We start from the raw sequence: 24,785 nt of genomic DNA on the forward strand, positions 1-24,785 counted from the left end.
CAATAACAATATACAAGTATTGCAGACAGTCCGCACTTGGGACGGGCGCCCAGCATCCACTACGGACTACGAGAAATAGATTTACCGGTGAGTAAAATCTTATTTTCTCTGACGTCCTAGTGGATGCTGGGGACTCCGTAAGGACCATGGGGATTATACCAAAGCTCCCAAACGGGCGGGAGCGTGCGGATGACTCTGCAGCACCGAATGAGAGAACTCAAGGTCCTCCTCAGCCAGGGTATCAAATTTGTAGAGTTTTGCAAACGTGTTTGCCCCTGACCAAGTAGCAGCTCGGCAAAGTTGTAAAGCCGAGACCCCACGGGCAGCCGCCCAAGAAGAGCCCACCTTCCTCGTGGAATGGGCTTTTACCGATTTAGGCTGCGGCAGGCCAGCCGCAGAATGCGCAAGCTGAATTGTGCTACAAATCCAGCGAGCAATAGTCTGCTTTGAAGCAGGAGCCCCCAGCTTGTTGGGTGCATACAGGATAAATAGCGAGTCAGTTTTCCTGACTCCAGCCGTTCTGGAAACATACATTTTCAAGGCCCTGACTACGTCCAGTAACTTGGAGTCCTCCAAGTCCCTAGTAGCCGCAGGCACCACGATAGGTTGGTTCAAGTGAAAAGCTGATACCACCTTAGGAAGAAACTGGGGACGAGTCCTCAATTCTGCCCTATCCATATGGAAAATCAAATAGGGGCTTTTACATGATAAAGCCGCCAATTCCGACACACGCCTAGCCGAAGCCAAGGCCAAAAGCATGACCACTTTCCACGTGAGATATTTTAAATCCGCGGTTTTAAGTGGCTCAAACCAATGTGACTTTAGGAAACCCAACACCACGTTGAGGTCCCACGGTGCCACTGGAGGCACAAAAGGAGGCTGAATATGGAGCACTCCCTTGACAAAAGTCTGAACTTCAGGCAGTGAAGCCAGTTCTTTTTGGAAGAAAATCGACAGAGCCGAAATCTGGACCTTAATGGAACCCAGTTTTAGGCCCATAGTCACCCCTGACTGTAGGAAGTGCAGAAATCGACCAAGCTGAAATTCCTCCGTTGGGGCCTTCCTGGCCTCACACCACGCAACATATTTTCGCCATATGCGGTGATAATGTTGTACGGTTACATCTTTTCTAGCTTTAATGAGCGTAGGAATGACTTCCTCCGGAATACCCTTTTCTTTTAGGATCCGGTGTTCAACCGCCATGCCGTCAAACGCAGCCGCGGTAAGTCTTGGAACAGACAGGGCCCCTGCAGCAGCAGGTCCTGTCTGAGCGGCAGAGGCCATGGGTCCTCTGAGATTAATTCTTGAAGTTCCGGGTACCAAGACCTTCTTGACCAATCCGGAACAATGAGTATAGTTCTTACTCCTCTTTTCCTTATTATCCTCAGTACCTTGGGTATGAGAGGAAGAGGGGGGAACACATAAACCGACCGGTACACCCACGGTGTCACTAGAGCGTCCACAGCTATCGCCTGAGGGTCTCTTGACCTGGCGCAATATTTTTCTAGCTTTTTGTTTAGGCGGGACGCCATCATGTCCACCTGTGGCCTTTCCCAACGGTTTACAATCAGTTGGAAGACTTCTGGATGAAGTCCCCACTCTCCCGGGTGGAGGTCGTGCCTGCTGAGGAAGTCTGCTTCCCAGTTGTCCACTCCCAGAATGAACACTGCTGACAGTGCTAACACGTGATTTTCCGCCCATCGGAGAATCCTTGTGGCTTCTGCCATCGCCGTCCTGCTTCTTGTGCCGCCCTGTCGGTTTACATGGGCGACTGCCGTGAAGTTGTCTGACTGGATCAGAATCGGCTGGTTTTGAAGCAGGGGCTTTGCCTGACTTAGGGCATTGTAAATGGCCCTCAGTTCCAGAACATTTATGTGTAGGGAAGTCTCCTGACTTGACCAAAGTCCTTGGAAGTTTCTTCCCAGTGTGACTGCCCCCCAGCCTCGAAGGCTGGCATCCGTGGTCACCAGGACCCAGTCCTGTATGCCGAATCTGCGGCCCTCTTTGAGATGAGCACTCTGCAGCCACCACAGCAGAGACACCCTGGTCCTTGGAGACAGGGTTATCAACCGATGCATGTGAAGATGCGATCCGGACCATTGGTCCAACAGGTCCCACTGAAAGGTTCTGGCATGGAACCTGCCGAATGGAATTGCTTCGTAGGAAGCTACCATCTTTATCAGGACTCGCGTGCAGTGATGCACCGACACCTGTTTTGGTTTCAGGAGGCCTCTGACTAGAGATGACAGCTCCTTGGCTTTCTCCTCTGGGAGAAACACTTTTTTCTGGACTGTGTCCAGACTCATCCCCAGGAACAGTAGACGTGTCGCAGGAACCAGCTGTGACTTTGGAATATTCATAATCCAACCGTGCTGGTGTAGCACCTCCTGAGATAGTGCTACTCCGACCAACAACTGCTCTCTGGACCTCGCCTTTATCAGGAGATCGTCCAAGTATGGGATAATTAAAACTCCTTTTTTTCGAAGGAGTATCATCATTTCGGCCATTACCTTGGTAAATACCCTCGGTGCCGTGGACAGGCCGAACGGCAACGTCTGGAATTGGTAATGACAATCCTGTACCACAAATCTGAGGTACTCCTGGTGAGGATGGTAAATGGGGACATGCAGGTAAGCATCCCTGATGTCCAGAGATACCATGTAATCCCCCTCTTCCAGGCTTGCAATAACCGCCCTGAGCGACTCCATCTTGAACTTGAATTTTTTTATATATGTGTTCAAGGATTTTAAATTTAAAATGGGTCTCACCGAACCGTCCGGTTTCTGTACCACAAACATTGTGGAATAGTAACCCCGTCCTTGTTGAAGTAGGGGCACCTTGACTATCACCTGCTGGGAATACAGCTTGTGAATTGCCTCTAACACAGCCTCCCTGTCTGAGGGAGTCGTTGGCAAGGCAGATTTGAGGAAACGGCGGGGGGAAATGTCTTGAATTCCAGCCTGTACCCCTGAGATACCACTTGAAGGATCCAGGGATCTACTTGTGAGCGAGCCCACTGATTGCTGAAGATTTTGAGACGGGCCCCACCGTACCTGGCTCCGCCTGTTGAGCCCCAGCGTCATGCGGCGGACTTAGCAGAAGAAGCGGGGGAGGACTTTTGTTCCTGGGAACTGGCTGTATGCTGCAGCTTTTCCCCCCTACCTCTGCCTCTGGGCAGAAAGGACGCGCCTCTACCCCGCTTGTTCTTTTGGGGACGAAAGGACTGTACCTGATAATACGGTGCTTTCTTTGGTTGTGAGGGGACATGTGGTAAAAATGCTGACTTCCCAGCTGTTGCCGTGGAAACTAGGTCCGAAAGACAATCCCCGAACAACTCCTCACCCTTATAAGGCAAAACTTCCATGTGCCTTTTAGAATCTGCATCACCTGTTCACTGCCGAGTCCATAACCCTCTCCTGGCAGAAATGGACAGTGCACTTATTTTAGATGCCAGCCGGCAAATATCCCTCTGTGCATCTCTCATGTATAAGACAGCGTCTTTAATATGCTCTATGTTTAGCAATATAGTGTCCCTGTCTAGGGTGTCAATGTTTTCTGACAGGGAATCCGACCACGCAGCTGCAGCACTGCACATCCATACTGAAGCAATAGCTGGTCTCAGTATAATACCAGTGTGCGTATATATAGCCTTCAGGAGAGCCTCCTGCTTTCTATCAGCAGGTTCCTTTAGGGCGGCCGTATCCGGAGACGGTAGTGCCACCTTTTTTGATAAGCGTTTAAGCGCTTTATCCACCCTAGGGGGTGTTTCCCAACGTGACCTATCCTCTGGCGGGAAAGGGTACGCCATTAGTAACTTTTTAGAAATTACCAATTTTTTATCGGGGGAAGCCCACGCTACTTCACACACTTCATTTAATTCTTGGTCGTGGTCGGGGGAGAACACGTTTGTAAAATTCTACAAATTTGATACCCTGGCTAAAGAGGACCTGGAGTTCTCTCATTCGGTGCTGCAGAGTCATCCGCACTCTCCCGCCCGTTTGGGAGCTTTGGTATAATCCCCGTGGTCCTGACGGAGTCCCCAGCATCCACTAGGACGTTAGAGAAAATAAGATTTTACTTACCGATAAATCTATTTCTCGTAGTCCGTAGTGGATGCTGGGCGCCCATCCCAAGTGCGGATTGTCTGCAATACTTGTACATAGTTATTGTTACAAAAAAATCGGGTTGTTCTTGTTGTGAGCCGTCTGTTCAGAGGCTCCTACGTTGTCATACTGTTAACTGGGTTCAGATCACAAGTTGTACGGTGTGATTGGTGTGGCTGGTATGAGTCTTACCCGGGATTCAAAATCCTTCCTTATTGTGTACGCTCGTCCGGGCACAGTATCCTAACTGAGGCTTGGAGGAGGGTCATAGGGGGAGGAGCCAGTGCACACCACCTGATCCTAAAGCTTTATTTTTGTGCCCTGTCTCCTGCGGAGCCGCTAATCCCCATGGTCCTGACGGAGTCCCCAGCATCCACTAGGACGTTAGAGAAACTAATGGTAGTTTTTTCTCACCAAACATAATACCCTTTTTTTGTGGTACCTGGGGTCACATCAGAAATGTGTAAAACATTTTTCATTTCCTCAATCATATAACAAGTGGCCCTATTGGACATTACATTAGTCTCTTCGTCTTCGACACTGGTATCAGTATCCGTGTCGACATCTGTGTCTGCCATCTGAGGTAGCGGGCGTTTTAGAGCCCCTGATGGCCTTTGAGACGTCTGGGCAGGCACGAGCTGAGAAGCCGGCTGTCCCGCATTTGGCATGTCGTCAAATTTTTTATGTAAGGAGTAGACACTTTCACGTAATTCCTTCCACAAGTCCATCCACTCAGGTGTCGACCCCGCAGGGGGTGACATCACGTTTACAGGCATTTGCTCCGCCTCCACATAAGCCTCCTCATCAAACATGTCGACACAGCCGTACCGACACACCGCAAACACACAGGGAATGCTCTGACAGAGGACAGGACCCCACAAAGCCCTTTGGGGAGACAGAGAGAGAGAGTGCCAGCACACACCAGAGCGCTATATAACACAGGGATCCCACTATAAATGAGTGTTTTCCCTTATAGCTGCTTTTTTATATATCATATATATATATCTATACTGTGCCTAAATTTAGTGCCCCCCCTCTCTTTTTTACCCTTCTGTAGTGTTCAGACTGCAGGGGAGAGCCAGGGAGCTTCCTTCCAGCGGAGCTGTGAGGGAAAAATGGCGCCAGTGTGCTGAGGGAGATGGCCCCGCCCCTTTTTCGGCGGACTTTCTCCCGCTTTTTCTGGAATACTGGCAGGGGTAATTTTACATCTTTATAGCCTCTAGGACTATATATGATGTAGATTTGCCAGCCAAGGTGTCATATATTGCCCCCAGGGCGCCCCCCCCCAGCGCCCTGCACCCATCAGTGACCGGAGTGTGAGGTGTACATGAGGAGCAATGGCGCACAGCTGCAGTGCTGTGCGCTACCTTGGTGAAGACCGAAGTCTTCTGCCGCCGATTTTCCGGACCTCTTCGTTGCTTCTGGCTCTTTAAGGGGGACGGCGGCGCGGCTCCGGGAACGAACACCAAGGTCGGGTCCTGCGGTCGATCCCTCTGGAGCTAATGGTGTCCAGTAGCCTAAGAAGCCCAAACTACCACCTGTTAGGTAGGTTCGCTTCTTCTCCCCTTAGTCCCTCACTGCAGTGAGTCTGTTGCCAGCAGATCTCACTGTAAAATAAAAAACCTAAATATACTTTCTTTCTAGGAGCTCAGGAGAGCCCCTAGTGTGCATCCAGCTCAGCCGGGCACAAGATTCTAACTGAGGTCTGGAGGAGGGTCATAGTGGGAGGAGCCAGTGCACACCAGGTAGTCCTAAAGCTTTCTTTAGTTGTGCCCAGTCTCCTGCGGAGCCGCTATTCCCCATGGTCCTTACGGAGTCCCAGCATCCACTTAGGACGTCAGAGAAATATCAAACTAAGGCCGAATTCAATTACCCGCAATGGATGTATAGCTCCAGTAACTGCCTGAGACAATTCTATTACAGTCCGTATGCTGCATTTGAGGTGGATTTCTGTTTGCACCCTCCTGAGGTGTGAACAGAAATCCGTGTTAAGTAGGGCTATCAGGGTTTACCACGGCTGCCCATAGCTCTGACACTTAAACAGGAATCAATAGGCTGTGCGTCAAAACAGGCTGCTAATTGAATAGCTTTGGCCATTAAACCTGAAGCTGCAGCCACACAGTAAGCACCACTGCGAATTTATACCCTACTAATTATTATCTCTAATCTCCATAAACAGAATCTATACTTAACTTATGTACTTACAATTATGTCAAACATGGAAGCCGTATTCATTTTTTTCTTCAGTGGAGCAAGTTTCAGCTTCCCGGTGGTAAACATATTATGCTCATAGGAGGTCCAAATTTTAAAGTGTTCATTACCGATAAATTTACTTCTTTCAGTAGGATGGATACAGTCTATAATGAAAAAACAAAAAATACCATAAGAAATGTAAGAAACCTAAAGTTATTAATCATGTGACAAAGAGTTAATCAAAGTTTGCATAAGTCAGTTGATTTGAGATGAGAAACATGTAAATAATTAGACAGATAGAACACACATGTGAGGTACTGCAGTAGGCAAAGTGCATAATGTATACTAAAGCAGTGGCATATACACTATATAGACAAAAGTATTTGGACGCCTAACCATTATACCAACAGGGACTATTATGACATTGTATTCAAATACATATACTTTTTTTTTTTAATAGAGTCATTTTTATTCAAAAGAATAGAGATATAGTTACACAAATTGCACATCAACAACATATCACACATAACAAACAAATCAGGGTTCCCTTTATGGGACAGAATTTACATCAATTGGAGTAATAGGCTGTGTCATTGATGAAATGAGCAAATATATACAGTTGTTTATAATGCATGGACTTGCAAGATCCGCAACCAATGTAAAAATCCTCATTAACCTTTTTGTTTTTAACCCGTAAACTAACCCAAGAAAAAAGTACAAGAAGAAAAAAAAAAAAACATAGAAAGAAGCATAGTGAGAAGGAATCACCCAACTCCGGACCCCTTCAGCCGTCCATAGAATTGGCCGAGCACGCAGAGCTCATCAGACAAAAACTTAGCATACATCATTAAACATTAATTCAGGGACACGATAGCATTCCAATGACCACTATGACTGAGGGACTAGGCGGGAGTGGGGAGATTCCAGCCATGGAGACCAGACTCTATCAAATTTGGCGGATGCGTTTTGTTTCATATATATATATAACGTTCCTTAAAAATTGTATCATTAACTAGAATCTTGAAAGCAGAGATTAAAAGGCCACCAGGGGCCATCCAGAGCCTTGCAATGCATACCTTAGCCAAGGCACATACATTGCGAGCATATAGACCCGTAGGATCCGACACAGAGGCAGAGCATCCCATCCCCAAAAAACAAAACTGTGGGGTAAGCAAGCCACCAGTCACTCCTGTACTCTCCAGAATCGACCCGACCCCCGACCAGAACACCCGCAGCGTCGGGCAGTCCCACACTAGATGCCAAAATGTTCCCACAGCCACCCCGCACTTAGGGCAGAGACCCGACCTGTCAGTTCCAAAAGCGGCCAGTCTAACTGGAGTCATATATGTTCTATGTAGAAAGAAGAATTGAATTTGTTGGTACCTGAGAGATTTGGTGACTGTAGCAGGATATTCCAGAGCAAGGGCCCAGTCCTCCTCAGTTATTAGACCCATATCCTCCTCCCACTTTCCACGGAGACGTGTCAAAGGGTCCGTATGGAGTTTGGTAAGAAGGTACCCATATGCAAGGGAGACCATCTTAACTCGACCCAATGTAGTTACAAAGGTCTTGATGGGAAATGGGAGGATTCGTGGGGGTGGGGACAGCAAATTGGGACTGGAGGGCAAAATACATATACTTTAATATGGACTTGGAGCCCCATTTGCAGCTATTACAGTGTCCACTCTTGGAAGTCTCTCCACAAGATTTTGGAGTGTTTCTGTGGGAATTTGTGCCCATCCATTCTCTAGAGCATTTATGAGGTCAGGCACTGATATTTGACAAGTAGGCCTGGCTCGCAATCTCCATTTCAGTTCATCTCAAAGGTGCTCAATGGGTTGAGATCAGGGCTCTGTGTGGGCCAGTCAAGTTCATCCACAGTGAACTCATCAAACCATGTCTTTATAGTCCTTGCTTTGATCACTGGGGTACAGTAATGTTGAAATAGAAAAGGGCCTTCCCCAAACTACTGCCACAAAGTTGCAAGCAAAGCGTTGTCCAAAATGTCTTGGTATGCATCAAGAATATCCTTCACTAGAGATAAAAGGCCTAGCCCAAACTCTGAAAAACAGCCCCATACCATTATCCCTCCTCCGCCAAACTTCAGTTAGCACAATGCAGTTAGGCAGGTACCATTCTCCCACCATCCGCCAAACCCAGACTCAGACTCGCATATATGACTGACAAACAGAAGTGTAATTCATCACTACACAGCTCCACAGTCCAGTGTCAGCGTGTTTTACCACACTCCATCTGACGCTTGGCATTGGTGATGTGTGGCTTGCATGCAGCTGCTCGGACATGGAAACCCATTCCACTAAGCTCCAGCAGCACAGTTTTTGTACCTACATTAATGCCAGTGGAACTCATCAGCTATTGAATCAACAGAACGTTGGTGACTTTTATGCACCATAGCAGTCGTCGGTGTGATCTTACGTGGTCTTCCGCTGGATGAGATGCTGTTGTTTCGAAAGGCGTCCACTTTCTAATAGCTCATTTCTAAGAGCTGCCACCCCTGGAAGGTTAGCGTAAGGGATGGGAGTCTTTAAAAATAAAAAAGTGCGTTAAGTCAAGCCAGCACGAGTAAGAAGTCAGAAGAACAATGAAAGTACAAAAACATCAGAGCCAGCGATTTCCAAAAAGGACAATGAAGAGTCTGGTCAATCTTCAGATACAGTCTATTTCACCTACAGAATACAGGTATGTCTCTGAACACTGCTTATCAAGAATAAACAGCGACTGGTTTCAAACCACCCACAAACAAGAGAGTGACTAGGGTGCCTATACTGTGCAAAAGACTATGGAAAAAAGTATTCTTGACCATGAACAAAGTTACACACTGATCTGAGTTCAAATATAACTGAAAAACAGGTTAATGACGAAACTGGGTTAGGACAAATTAAATGGGCAATTTACATTTTTATTAACTTGCAGAGAGATGCTTTTGTGGGAGCTTACAGATGTATGCTTTCGTTGGAAAAATTTTAACTACCAAGATTGCAATCTGAAAGTCCACACACTCGCTTTGCGGCTGCAGCGCATGCGTACAAAGCCAAAAATTGCCTGTTATATACATTAAATGTATTTGTCAACTTAAAAAAGGAGATTAGTGTTAGTTTTATATCAACAAGTACTATTATTGTTGGCAAAGCTGAAAATATAACAAAATTACCCTGCATCCTCACAGACCTGATTCAGAGGTGGACGTTAACTGAACGCAATGAATATCTGTGTGCGTCTGAATCTGTATTACAAACTGCTGCAGCTTTTCCCCCCAGCAATTTCTGTAGTAACATAGAAACATAGAATTTGACGGCAGATAAGAACCACTTGGCCCATCTAGTCTGCCCATTTTTTTTATCCTTTATGTAATCGCGACCCTTTTTGAACCTTAATTATTTGTAAGGATATTCATATGCCTATCCCAAGCATGTTTAAGTTGCTCTACAGTCTTAGCCTCTACCACCTCTGATGGGAGGCTATTCCACTTATTCACTACCCTTTCTGTGAAATAATTTTTCCTTAAAATTTCCCCTGAACCTGCCTCCCTCCAGTTTCAGTGTATGTCCTCGAGTTCTAATACTTCTCTTCCTTTGAAAAATGTTTCCCTCCTGAACTTTGTTAAAACCTTTGGTTTAAGATCTTTTAGCCTTTCCGGGTAAGTTTTGTGATTTAGGCCATGCACCATTTTAGTTGCCTTCTTTGTACACTCTCTAATGTATTTATATCCTTCTGGAGATATGGTCTCCAGAACTGGACACAGTATTCCAGATGAGGCCGCACCAATGACCTATACAGTGTCATTATTACTTCTCTTTTCCTGCTACTGATTCCAACCAAGCATCTGACTTGCCTTTCTCATTGCTTTGTTGCATTGCTTTCCTGCCTTTAAGTCACTTGAAATAGTGACTCCTAAATCCCTTTCCTCCTCAGTAGTTTCCATTATAGTACCCTTGATACTATATTTAGCCTTTGGGTTTTTGAGACCCAAGTGCATGATTTTGCATTTTTTAGCATTAAACTGTAGTTGCCATGTTCTTGACCATTTTTCAAGCCTAGCTAGGTCATCAATCATTTGTTTTACCCTTCCTGGTGTGTCTACCCTGTTGCATATCTTTGTATCATCTGCAAAAAGGCATACTTTCCCTTCAATACCATTTGCAATGTCACCAACAAAGATATTAAAGAGAACTGGTCCGAGTACAGATCCCTGGGGCACTCCACTGGTAACATTTCCCTCCATAGATTGCACTCAATTTACTACAACTGTCTGTTTCCTATCCTGCAACCAGGTTCTTATCCATTTAACTATTCTATAATCCACCCCCGCACTTTCAAGTTTATTTAGCAGTCTGCGATGTGGGACAGTGTCAAATGCCTTACTAAAGTCTAGATATGCTACATCTACAGCTCCCCCTTGATTTATTATTTTCATCACAGAGTCAAAAAAGTCAATAAGATTTGTTTGGCATGATCTCCCACCAGTACATCCATGCTGTTTTGGATCCTGTAAGTTGTTTGATTTAGGATATTCCACAACTCTTTCTTTTAGTAGTTTTTCCATTACTTTCCCTACTACTGATGTAAGGCTTACTGGTCTGTAGTTACTTGCTTCTTCCTTGCTTCCACTTTTGTACAATGGAACTACATTTGCTCTTTTCCAGTCCTCTGGAATGGCACCTGTATTTAGTGACTGGTTAAATAATTCTGTTAATGGTGCCACCAGCACATCTTTTAGCTCTTTTAGTATCCTTGGGTGTATCCCATCTTGTCCCATTGATTTATCCACTTTTAGTTTGAAAGTTCAGTTAGGACCTTCTCTTCTGTAAATGTACTTTCATCTACCTTATTTTTATGAATGTCCTTGCAACATAACTGGGGCCCCTTCCCTTCTTCTATAGTAAATACTGAGCAAAAATAATTATTTAGGTGATCTACTATTGCCTTGTCTCCCTCCACCAAATTCTCACTCTCTGTCTTAAGTCTTATTATTCCTCCATTTGATTTTCTCCTTTCATTTATATACTTAAAAAAAGTTTTGCCCCCTTCATCTACCGACTGGACCATTGTCTCCTCAGCTTCTGCCTTTGCATGTCTGATCACTTTCTTAGCATCCTTCCGTCTGTCAAGATACACCTCTTTGTCATTATTATTTTGAGTCTGTTTTTATTTCCTAAAAGCCATCGTTTTTGCTCTCACACTAGTTGATACTTCTTTTGTGAACCACATTGGCTTCCTTTTCCAGGTGCTTTTCCTAACCCTTTTGATACAAAGGTCTGTTGCCCTTAGTATTGCACTTTTCAGTTTTTCCCATCTCTCCTGCACTCCTTCCAAGTTCTGTCAAAGTCGAAAAATATCGTGCTTCACATTGCCATATACTAACCCTAAGCACATGCCCACTGCTCGTGCATTTAGTCTGCTGTACGTGCACATGTCCGCAAATTGCGTACGCTTGCTCTGGCGATTACGTGCGGTATATGCGTATTTACGGTAGAGTTTATGGGCTTGTAGCGGGCGACTCGTTTATAGCATAGTTAACCTTTATAGTGTGTTTTGTAGATATTAATCCCCTTAATAATGTCTGCAAGTATGTTTAGTGTAAATGGTTCGTGGACATAGGGATTCCTCTTTGCATGATACAAAGGGTCTGACAAAGGTTGAACAGTGCTGTCTAGTACCTAACTGAAGAGTATTTTATTAGAAACAATCCGGTGTTGGTTAGGAAGAGATTAGTCGCTCCTGCGTATAGTTATGTTTAAAAGAAGTTTATGGACATTTACAGTATTTGCAGTTCATTATCCATGCGGCGGGAATCCTGAGGATTCCTCCCACCTGAGCAGTTTGAAATAGTCACAGCCCACCTGTTCGAATCCACCTATGACCTTTGGTTATAATGCAGAGGGACATTCCTGTGTCCAATGAACAATGAGATTGTATGGCCCTTTGTAGTGTACAGTATGCTGTGTATATAAAGACCCCCATAGCCAGACCAGCTCTCACTTCTCTCCACAAGGTTTTCCCGTGATGACTGAGAGCTGGTTTCCAGATAGCGCATGCGATTCATTCCCACGTGTGTAAGTTTTCTCTGTGGCCATTTCATTACTCTGTGTGTATGCAATTCGTTCTCATCTTGTTATCCTTTAAGTGTTTGCCATTTTATTCTCTTTGTGTTTATTATATGTATCTGTGTTACGATCGTTCGCTATTGTGTATATTTCTATTTAGTTATTCCTTTTAGTTATTAATGTTAGGTTTGTAGTGTATAAACTGTAATCTGTATTCTTTTCCCTTTTACTTACTAAAAATCATCTGGTAAGGTGTTGGAACCTTAACAAGTGTTTGTGTGATTCACCATATAAGTGCTAAGGGTTTCAGAGCATCTCAATTGCTCAAACAGCTTGCATACTCACAAAGGTTCAGTGTTACACCATTATAGTACCACGGTATTAAGGTTTACAGTGTAAGCATATTCTGTGTTTAAAGTTTATAAAGGTTACTGTCTGTGTGTACGCTCGCTGTGTGTATTCCGTACACCCAGCGCAGCGTGTGTACGTAACTTGCGTACCACGTGTGAGGTCTTTGTACGCAAATAGCGTACGAAGTGCGTAGCACGTGGTTTAGCGGCCATTACGGCTACACGGTATTAGTAAATAGCTTATGTTAAAAGGTAAATAATTAGCTTTATCAGTTCCTCCAGTCCGCCAATGAATCACTTAAACATCTCCCCATTTTTGCAAAGTCAGCATTTCTAAAATCCAACACCTATTACTCTGTATACAGACTCATTCACACACAGATATAAAAGTATTGAATATGAAATTAATCAGCACAGTCTCCTGGTGCGTCCTAATCGCATTGTACTGAGAATTAAACAAACTTCCAGGTACAATGGCGCAAAGAAAACGTCTCCACTAGCAGAGTCGCACTGAACCTGAGGCGCCAACAGAGGCAATGATGTAGGAGGACACTTCTGTAATCTCTTAAAGCAACTTTTAAATTATTTTTCCACTGGATCTTTAAAGGAGGCTCTATCTTCCAATGGAATGGTAGTCCTAGAGATTATCTCTGCAACAGCTATGTCTACTGCAGGTTCTGTACACCAGGCCAAACATTCTTCATCTTTAACTGGGTTTACGTGTTCAATTCTGGGCAGATAACCTTAACACTTGTCCACATAATGCCTTAATTGGCTCTGTGAACCAGAAACATTTTTTCTGTTGCAATAATCAAACAGCAGGTACTACTCTTCTCCTTGCTCTGATTCATCCTTGTAATCCATAGGGCAATATCCTATTAGATGCGGCAAATTACTACTTAACAGTGATTTTTTTTCTATGACTGTACCTTCACATAGGTCCGTTGATCCTATGTGTTTTTACAAGAAAAACGGGGTTAATTGGACAGCCCGAAGAAAATAAAATTGTGATAAAGAAAGACCCCCCAAAAAAATAATAATAATAATAATTGTGTGGCTAACTGGATATCCCCTCCCCCATGGAATTATAGAGGTTTTTAATTAAACTCTCAAAAAGCTCCTGGTAAACATACATTTGTTCTTGTCGAACTTCTTCTGACTCCACACTATACAAATCATCAATTTCTTCAGCCAAGTCAAGCACTTCTAATAATGGCTGTACCGCATTATAAAGTCAAGGATAGTCTGCAACCAGGATTTTTATGATTCTTAGGATACTAAAAAATACAAACACTCCGCTTTAAAACTTTTTCTTTGCTCAGGGTTTAGAGACCATACTGTTATTCGAAATAACATAGGAGGAATCTTATGTATGCTTTTCAAAAATAAATAACCTGGGAGGTTTGAGGCACTGGAGACACTAAATAGTCCAATGGCGGAGCAGACTTCCAAGTGTTCATACAAAATGGCATGAGAGCAGAAGGACTAATCTGAAACCACACAGGAAGACTGGACAATAAGGTGGAAATTCAATTAGGAGCAAGGTTTTCGCTGCAAAAAAACCCAACTCTCTGACCTTGAGCCCAATTTTGGATTACGGCAGGTATAGACACTCCTGATACCCGTGGTGTCCAGTTTAAAAAAAAAAGCTGAAAAAACTGTGGCACGAGAAAACATGAGTTGTGGTAGACTAACCGTTGATAACTCTGTATCTCCGAAGTCCACAGTATCAACAGGATTACATTGGGTTCTAGGTGGCGTCAGAGGATCGGGCACCAAACGGTTAAAGCTTTTGGAGCTCCCGGAATGCATAGGTCCAGCCTCCCAAAAACCCGCCTCCTGGCCAAGGGAATTCAGTTTGTTATAAAGCTAGGAGCAGGATCAGAGAGAGAAGGAAGACCTATTCAGGCGAGAAGAACACACACACACACTTCCATACCAGAAGGAAGGCGTTAGTAAGTATAGATTCTCCTATCAGGTGCGTCAGGGTGGGTTCCCTGTGCATACTGTGGGCTTCGAAGAAACAGAGTTATCAACGGTAAGTTTACCATAACTCCTATTTTCTCCTTCAGGGTCTACAGTAGTATCCACAGGATTGCATTGGAATGTCCCAAAGCAGCAATTAAGGCAGGGGACGCTCCTAATTGGACAGGATAATCCTACACCAAAACGCAGCATCATGAGAAGCAAAGGCATAATGTCTAATAAATGTATTTATGGCTGACCATGTGGCTGCCTTACAGAGTTGCTCAGCTGAGGCACCACGGTGGACTGCCCGTGAAGGACCTACAGAACTAGTAGAATAGGCAGAGACATTATCTGAAAAAGGGAGATCGGCTTGAGAGTATGCTTCTGAAATAGTGATCCAAAGCCATCTAGCCAATGTTTGCTTATTGGCAGGCCATCCTCTTTTGTGAAATCCGTATAGCACAGAGAGAGAGAGTCTTTTCTTCTGATGGCACTGGTACGAACTGCATTCAAAATGCATCTCCAACAGAGAGATTCGGTGATTGAAAGGCTGGAACTACTATTTCTTCAATAAGATGGAACTTTGAGACCACCTTACGAAGATATCAGGAATTGGTTCGGTGAACCACTCTGGATGGAATACCAGAAATGGGGACAAAACGACAGTGCCCCTAAATCTGATACTCTTCTAGCTGAAGCAATTGCCAGTAGAAAGAGCACTGTAGCTGTTAACCATTTGAGATCAACATGATGCAGTGGTTCAAATGGAGCAACTTGAAGCACCCTAAGAACCAATGCTAGAGGCTAATTTAGGTTGGATTGCAGTGTGCGATCTAACCGGAAAAGATGCGGGCGCATGCGCAGGGGGTCCACAGAAAATGCGATCGCCTCTGCCTGTCAATCAGGCAGAGGTGGTCGCGGGGGTGTGGTGAACCAAACGGTGGGCGGTGCGGCAAAAACGGGGCGTGGTCGCGGCAGCTGAGTGACGTCACAAGCAGCCGCCGCAACAGGTAATTCTGATTAGCAGAATTTGCTATCCTTACTGTATTAGCCCCTGAATGTGAAGCATTCCTTGGAAAAAAGGTGCGAATATCTGTTAGATTTGCAATTTTCCTTTGGAACCAAATAGTTAATGCGGATACTTGTACCTTCAGGGAAGTTATGTGGAGACTTCGTTCCATACCAGCTTGAAGGAACGCTATAATTCTTGAAACTCTGGAAGATCTTGGATCATATTTCCTGGTAGCACACCACTGAAAATATGCATGCCATAAAGGTAATATATGCGAGCTGAGGATGCCTTCCAACCTTTTAAGCATTGTTTGAATTACCGCTTGTGAAAAGCCCTTTGCTTTTAATATGGATGTTTCAAGTGCCACGCCGTCAAAGTCAGACAATCCAGGTGTTTGTAGAGACGGGATCCGGTCTTAAGGTCGACAGTAAGTAGATCGACACTGTCTAGGGCGACCAGTATTGGTCGACATGGTTTCTAGGTCGACAGGGACTCTAGGTGGACATGAGGTTTGTTTTTTGAAATTCATTTTTAGAACTTTTTCATACTTTACGATCCACGTGGACTACAATTTGGAACGGTAACCTGTGCCGAGCGCAGCTGTAGCAGAGCGAGGTACCTTGCCCGAAGCCGAGCCATGCAAGGGGACATGGTGCACTAATTAGGGTTCCCGGTCACTGTACGGAGAAAACGACACCAAAAAAAGTAATAAAACTCATGTAAATCTTTTCTCATGTCGACCTAGAAACCATTTCGACCTACTGACTGTCGACCAATAGTGGTCGACCTAGACACTGTCAACCTAAGTCTATTCTATCCAACATACCACACCCGTAGAGACAGAGACCTTGAATCAGTAGATCTGGTTGTTGAGGCAGTAGGAATAGAGCACCCGCGAATCACCTCTGTAGATCTGTGTACCAATTTCGTCTGGGCCACACCGGAGCTATTAATATCACGGTGCCCCCGTCCGGTTTGAATTTTCAAATTACCCTGGGCAACAGAGAGAAAGGTGGGAAGACATATGCCAGATGAAATTTATATCTTACAGACAGGGCATCAACGAAGATTGCTTTGGGATCCTTTGTTCTTGACCCGAATGCTGGTACCTTGCTGTTCTGGCCACTTCCGCAGACCCCATTTGTTTACCAGAATTTGAAAGACTTCTGGTTGCAAGGCCCATTTTCCTGCATGAATGTTGTGCCGACTGAGAAAGTCCGCTTCCTAATTTAAGACTCCGGAAACGAATACTGGTGACACGGCTGGATGATGAAGCTCTGCCCACCTTAATGTGCGGCTTACTTTCCTTATTGCCATCCGACTGTGAGCGGCTCCTTGATGATTGAGATATGCTACTGCAGTGACATTGTCTGACTGAATCTGAATCGGTTTGCCGTGAAGTACTACTTTTGCCTGGGTGAGTGCCATATAGATGGCCCGAAGTTCCAGGACATTGACTGGCAGACACCTATCCTCCTTGGACCAACGTCCCTGGAGAGAATATTGTTCTGTTACGGGCACTTCAGCCTTGGAGACTGGCGTCCGTTGTCAGAAGCACCCAGTCTGCGATCCAAAATGGTTGACTTTTTTTTTTTTTTTTTAAGAGGAGATGACTGTAGCCACCAGGCTAATGACAGACAATGACCCTTCCACAGAAAGTTTGTCAGACTTTTATCGTCTGATGCTGTCCATTCCATCTGGAGAAAATCAGATGTTGAAGAGGTCTTGAATGGGCAGTACGGATGGTGTAATGGTTAGCATTACTGCCTCACAGCACTGAGGTCATGGGTTCAATTCCCACCATGGCCTTAACTGTGTGGAGTTTGTATATTCTCCCCGTACTTGTGTGGGTTTCCTCCGAGTACTCCGGTTTCCTCCCACAATCCCAAAATATCCTGGTAGGTTAATTGGCTCACAACAAAAAATAAGAATTTACTCACCGGTAATTCTATTTCTCGTAGTCCGTAGTTGATGCTGGGCACTCCGTAAGGACCATGGGGAATAGACGGGCTCCGCAGGAGACTGGGCACTCTAAAGAAAAGATTAGGTACTATCTGGTGTGCACTGGCTCCTCCCTCTATGCCCCTCCTCCAGACCTTAGTTAGGGAAACTGTGCCCGGAAGAGCTGACATTACAGGGAAAGGATTTTTGGAATCCAGGGTAAGACTCATACCAGCCACACCAATCACACCGTACAACTTGTGATAACCTTACCCAGTTAACAGTATGAACAACAACTGAGCCTCACTCAACGGATGGCTCATAACAATAACCCTTATTTAAGCAATAACTATATACACGTATTGCAGAAAGTCCGCACTTGGGACGGGCGCCCAGCATCCACTACGGACTACGAGAAATAGAATTACCGGTGAGTAAATTCTTATTTTCTCTGACGTCCTAGTGGATGCTGGGAACTCCGTAAGGACCATGGGGATTATACCAAAGCTCCCAAACGGGCGGGAGAGTGCGGATGACTCTGCAGCACCGAATGAGCAAACACAAGGTCCTCCTCAGCCAGGGTATCAAACTTGTAGAACTTTGCAAAGGTGTTTGAACCCGACCAAGTAGCAGCTCGGCAAAGCTGTAAAGCCGAGACCCCTCGGGCAGCCGCCCAAGAAGAGCCCACCTTCCTTGTGGAATGGGCTTTTACTGATTTTGGAAGCGGCAATCCAGCCCCAGAATGAGCCAGCTGAATCGTGCTACAGATCCAGTGAGCAATAGTTTGCTTTGAAGCCGGAGCACACAGCTTGTTGGGTGCATGCAGGATAAACAGCGAGTCAGTCTTCCCGACTCCAGCCGTTCTGGAAACATATATTTTCAAAGCCCTGACTACGTCCAGCAACTTGGAGTCCTCCAAGTCCCGAGTAGCCGCAGGCACCACAATAGGTTGGTTCAAATGAAACGATGATACCACCTTTGGGAGAAATTGGGGACGAGTCCTCAATTCTGCCCTGTCCATATGGAAGATCAGATATGGACTTTTACATGACAAAGCCGCCAATTCCGACACACGCCTAGCCGATGCTAAGGCCAACAGCATGACCACTTTCGACGTGAGATACTTTAGTTCCACAGTCTTAAGTGGCTCAAACCAGTGGGATTTCAGGAAATCCAACACAACGTTAAGATCCCAGGGTGCCACTGGTGGCACAAAAGGGGGCTGAATATGCAGCACTCCCTTAACAAACGTCTGAACCTCAGGCAGTGAAGCCAGTTCTTTTTGAAATAAAATGGATAGGGCCGAAATCTGGACCTTTATGGACCCCAATTTTAGGCCCATAGTCACTCCTGACTGTAGGAAGTGCAGGAATCGACCCAGCTGGAATTCCTCTGTAGGGGCCATCCTGGCCTCACACCAAGCAACATATTTTCGCCATATACGGTGATAATGCTTTGCTGTCACGTCCTTCCTAGCCTTTATCAGCGTAGGAATAACTTCATCCGGAATGCCTTTTTCCGCTAAGATCCGGCGTTTTTTTCGCCATATACGGTGATAATGCTTTGCGGTCACGTCCTTCCTAGCCTTTATCAGCGTAGGAATAACTTCATCCGGAATGCCTTTTTCCGCTAGGATCCGGCGTTCAACCGCCATGCCGTCAAACGCAGCCGCGTTAAGTCTTGGAACAGACAGGGCCCCTGTTGCAGCAGGTCCTGTCTGAGAGGCAGAGGCCATGGGTCCTCTGTGGGCATTTCTTGCAGTTCCGGGTACCAAGTCCTTCTTGGCCAATCCGGAACAATGAGTATTGTTCTCACTCCTCTTTTTCTTACTATTCTCAGTACCTTGGGTATGAGAGGAAGAGGAGGAAACACATATACCGACTGGTACACACACGGTGTCACTAGGGCGTCCACAGCTATCGCCTGAGGGTCCCTTGACCTGGCGCAATATCTTTTTAGCTTTTTGTTGAGGCGGGACGCCATCATGTCCACCTGTGGCAGTTCCCATCGCTTTGCAATCTGTGTGAAGACTTCTTGATGAAGTCCCCACTCTCCCGGGTGGAGGTCGTGTCTGCTGAGGAAGTCTGCTTCCCAGTTGTCCACTCCCGGAATGAACACTGCTGACAGTGCTTGCACGTGAATCTCCGCCCAACGAAGAATCTTTGTGGCTTCCGCCATTGCCATCCTGCTTCTTGTGCCGCCCTGGCGGTTTACATGGGCGACCGCCGTGATGTTGTCTGACTGAATCAGCACTGGCCGGTTTCGAAGCAGGGGCTCTGCTTGACTCAGGGCGTTGTAAATGGCCCTTAGTTCCAGTATATTTATGTGTAGAGAAGTCTCCAGACTTGACCACAGGCCTTGGAAGTTTCTTCCCTGAGTGACTGCCCCCCATCCTCGGAGGCTTGCATCCGTGGTCACCAGGACCCAGTCCTGTATGCCGAACCTGCGGCCCTCGAGAAGGTGAGCACTCTGCAGCCACCACAGAAGAGACACCCTGGCCCCTTGGGGACAGGGTGATCAGCTGATGCATCTGAAGATGCGATCCGGACCACTTGTCCAACAGATCCCACTGAAAGATCCTTGCATGGAACCTGCCGAAGGGAATGGCTTCGTATGAAGCCACCATCTTTCCCAGGACTCGCGTGCAGTGATGCACCGATACCTGTTTTGGTTTCAGGAGGTCCCTGACCAGAGATGCTAATTCCTGGGCCTTCTCCACCGGGAGAAACACCTTCTTCTGTTCTGTGTCCAGAATCATGCCCAGGAAAAGCAGACGCGTCGTAGGAATCAGCTGCGACTTTGGAACATTCAGAATCCAGCCGTGCTGTTGCAACACTTATTGAGAGAGTGCTACGCTGATCAACAACTGCTCTCTGGACCTCGCCTTTATGAGGAGATCGTCCAAGTACGGGATAACTATAACGCCCTTCTTCCGAAGGAGTATCATCATTTCGGCCATTACCTTGGTAAATATCCTCGGTGCCGTGGACAGGCCAAACGGCAACGTCTGGAACTGGTAATGACAGTCCTGTACCACAAACCTGAGGTACTCCTGGTGAAGTGGGTAAATGGGGACATGCAAGTAAGCATCCTTGATGTCCAGCGACACCATAAAATCCCCCTCTTCCAGGCTTGCAATAACCGCTCTGAGCGATTCCATTTTGAACTTGAATTTCTTTATGTAAGTGTTCAAGGATTTTAAATTCAGAATGGGTCTCACCGAACCGTCCGGTTTCGGTACCACAAACATTGTGGAATAGTAACCCCTTCCCTGTTGAAGGAGGGGGACCCTGATAATCACTTGCTGGAGGTACAGCTTGTGAATTGCCGCCAGTACTACCTCCCTTTCCATGGGGGAAGCTGGCAAGGCTGATTTGAGGTAACGGCGGAGGGGGGGCGGGGGGGGAGTCACTTCGAATTCCAGCTTGTATCCCTGAGATACAATTTGTACAGCCCAGAGATCCACCTGTGAGCGAACCCACTGGTTGCTGAAGTTTCAGAGACGCGCCCCCACCGCACCTGGCTCCTCCTGTGGAGCCCCAACGTCATTCGGTGGACTTAGTGGAAGCAGGGGAGGACTTTTGTTCCTGGGAACTGGCTGCATGGTGCAGCTTCTTACCTCTACCCCTGCCTCTGGCAAGAAAGGATGCGCCCCTGACCCTCTTGCCTTTCTGAGAATGAAAGGACTGCATTTGATAATACGGTGCTTTCCTAGGCTGTGAGGAAACCTGAGGCAAGAAAGTCGACTTTCCAGCTGTCGCTGTGGACACGAGGTCCGATAGACCGTCCGCAAACAATTCCTCACCCTTATAAGGCAAAACCTCCATGTGTTTTTTAGAATCAGCATCTCCTGTCCATTGCCGAGTCCATAAGACCCTCCTGGCAGAAATGGACATAGCCTTAATTCTAGAGCCCAGCAGGCAAATGTCCCTCTGAGCATCCCGCATATATAAGACGACGTCTTTTATATGGCCCAGGGTTAGCAAAACAGTATCCCTGTCGAGGGAATCTATGTCGTCTGACAGAGTATCTGTCCATGCTGCTACAGCACTACACATCCAGGCTGAAGCAATAGCAGGTCTCAGTAGAGTACCAGAGTGTGTATACACAGACTTCAGGATAGCGTCCTGCTTTCTATCCGCAGGCTCCTTTAGGGCGGCCGTATCCTGAGACGGCAGGGCCACCTTTTTAGATAAGCGTGTCAGAGCCTTGTCCACCCTAGGGGATGTTGCCCAACGTAACCTGTCCGTTGGCGGGAAAGGGTACGCCATCAGTAACCTCTTAGAAATCACTAGTTTCTTATCAGGGGAACTCCACGCTTCTTCACATAATTCATTTAATTCATCAGATGGGGGATAAGTCACTGGCTGCTTTTTCTCACCAAACATATAAACCCTCTTGGTATTAACAGGGTTAATCTCAGAAATGTGTAATACATCTTTCATTGCAATAATCATGTATCGGATGGCCTTGGTCATTTTAGACTGTAAATGTGCCTCATCATCGTCGACACTGGAGTCGGACTCCGTGTCGACATCTGTGTCAACCATCTGAGATAGAGGGCGTTTATGAGCCCCTGACGGTTTCTGAGACCCCGGCTGTCCCAAGGCTGCAGCGTCATCAAACCTTTTATGTAAGGAGCTTACATTGTCGTTTAAGACCTTCCACATATCCATCCAATCAGGTGTCGGCCCCGACGGGGGCGACACCACACTTATCTGCCCTTACACCGCCTCCACGTAACCCTCCTCATCAAACATGTCGACATAGCCGTACCGACACACCGCACACACACAGGGAATGCTCAGACTGAGGACAGGACCACACAAAGTCCTTTGGGGAGACAGAGAGAGAGTATGCCAGCACACACCACAGCGCTATATAACACAGGGATTTTCACTTATAATAAGTGATTACCCAATAGCTGCCTTATATGTTTTATTTGCGCCTAAATTTATGTGCCCCCCCCTCTCTTTTTTACCCTTCTTGTACCTGGATACTGCAGGGGAGAGCCTGTGGAGCTGCTTCCAGCGGAGCTGTGAAGAGAAAATGGCGCTGGTGTGCTGAGGAAGAAGGCCCCGCCCCCTCAGTGGCGGGCTTCTGTCCCGCTTTCTGTGTAAAAAAATGGCGGGGGTTTTACATATATACAGTGCCAGACTGTATATATGTATTTTTATTGCCAAAAGGTACTTCAATTGCTGCCCAGGGCGCCCCCCCCCCAGCGCCCTGCACCCTACAGTGACCGGAGTGTGTAAGTGTGCTGGGAGCAATGGCGCACAGCTGCGGTGCTGTGCACTACCTTAAATGAAGACAGGAGTCTTCTGCCGCCGATTTCGTCGTCTTCAAGCTTCTGTTCTTCTGGCTCTGCGAGGGGGACGGCGGCGCGGCTCCGGGAACGGACTATCGCGGACAGGTGCCTGTGTTCGAACCCTCTGGAGCTAATGGTGCCCAGTAGCCTAAGAAGCACAAGTTAGCTGCAAGCAGGTAGGTTTGCTTCTCTCCCCTTAGTCCCACGTAGCAGTGAGTCTGTTGCCAGCAGAAGCTCACTGAAAATAAAAAACCTAATAAATACTTTCTTTACTAGTAAGCTCAGGAGAACCCACTAGGAGCACCCAGCTCTGGCCGAGCACAGATTCTAACTGAGGTCTGGAGGAGGGGCATAGAGGGAGGAGCCAGAGCACACCATATAGTACCTAATCTTTTCTTTAGAGTGCCCAGTCTCCTGCGGAGCCCGTCTATTCCCCATGGTCCTTACGGAGTGCCCAGCATCCACTAGGACGTCAGAGAAATAGGATTTTAATTACCTGCCGGTAAATCCTTTTCTCGTAATCCGTAGAGGATGCTGGGGTCCATTTTAGTACCATGGGGTATAGACGGTCCCGCAGGAGCCTTCGGCACTTTAAGACTTTTTAACAGTGTGAACTGGCTCCTCCCTCTATGCCCCTCCTCCAGACCTCAGTATAGGAACTGTGCCCGAGGAGACGGACATTCTCGAGAGAGGAAATACTATTAAACTTGTGGCGAGATTCACACCAGCTCACACCATACATAAAAAACATGTTGGCTAACATGTCCAGTAACATAACTCATACCAACCAGCATGTATAACACAACAGCAACAGCTGTCAACATCTGAACACGTGTGCAAAAAGATAAACGTAATCAGCATGAAAAATGATCATTGGGCGGGCGCCCAGGATCCTCTACGGACTACAAGAAAAGGATTTACCGGCAGGTAATTAAAATCCCATTTTCTCTTACGTACTAGAGGATGCTGGGGTGAATTTTAGTACCATGGGGATGTACCAAAGCTCCCAGTACGGACGGGAAAGTGCTAATGTTCCTGCAGAACTGGCTGACCAAATTGTAGGTCGTCAGCAGCCAAGGTGTCAAACTTATAAAACTTAGCAAATGCGTTTGCACCCGACCAAGTAGTAGCTCGGCAGATTTGCAAAGCCGAGACCCCCCGGGCATCCGCCCAGGACGAACCCACTTTCCATGTAGAGTGGGCTTTTACTGAAGTCGGTAACGGCAAACCTGCCGTGGAATGAGTGTGCTGAATGGTACCCCTGATCCAGCGCGCAATAGCCTGCTTAGAAGCAGGGCCCCCAATCTTTTTGGGGTCATAGAGGACAAACAGAGATTATGTTTTCCTTATCCGAGCCGTTCTTGCAACACAAGTCCTCAGCGCTCTGACGACATCCAAAGACTTTGAGACGACTGAGGTGTCAGAAGCTACTGGCACCACCACTGGTTGGTTGATATGAAAAGAAGACACAACATTCGGAAGAAAGTGCTGACGTGTTCTCAGTTCAGCCCTATCTTCATGAAATATCAAATAAGGACTCTTGTGTGATCCTAACTCAGACACTCGTCTGCCTGAGGCCAAGGCCAATAGCATGACCACATTCCAAGTGAGAAACTTTAACTCCACCGCTTGCAGAGGCTCAAACCAGTCCGATTTAAGGAACTGCAACAACACATTAAGATCCCATGGCGCCGCAGGAGGCACAAACGGAGGTTGGATGCGCAGAACCCCCTTCACGAACGTCTGGACCTCATGAAGAGAAGCCAATTGTTTCTGAAAGAAAACTGACAAGGCCGAAATCTGAACCTTGATAGATCCTAATCTCAATCCAGCACCCACACCTGC

The 24,785-nt window shown here is 46.4% G+C and overlaps 1 protein-coding gene across 11 annotated transcripts in view; it reads right to left on the reverse strand.

Annotated features, from left to right (window-relative positions):
- The window catches only part of CENPC (centromere protein C), a 755,709-nt gene that overhangs the window by 34,764 nt on the left and 696,160 nt on the right, over window positions 1-24,785 (reverse strand). For all 11 annotated transcript variants that reach the window (XM_063919916.1, XM_063919914.1, XM_063919915.1 and 8 more), the window contains one exon: window positions 6,309-6,460. In XM_063919916.1, coding sequence (XP_063775986.1) covers window positions 6,309-6,460 — 152 coding nt within the window. The remainder of the gene's footprint in view (window positions 1-6,308; window positions 6,461-24,785) is intronic.

Source organism: Pseudophryne corroboree, chromosome 1 (assembly GCF_028390025.1).
Source record: "Pseudophryne corroboree isolate aPseCor3 chromosome 1, aPseCor3.hap2, whole genome shotgun sequence".
Classification (NCBI taxonomy): Eukaryota; Metazoa; Chordata; class Amphibia; order Anura; family Myobatrachidae; genus Pseudophryne; species Pseudophryne corroboree.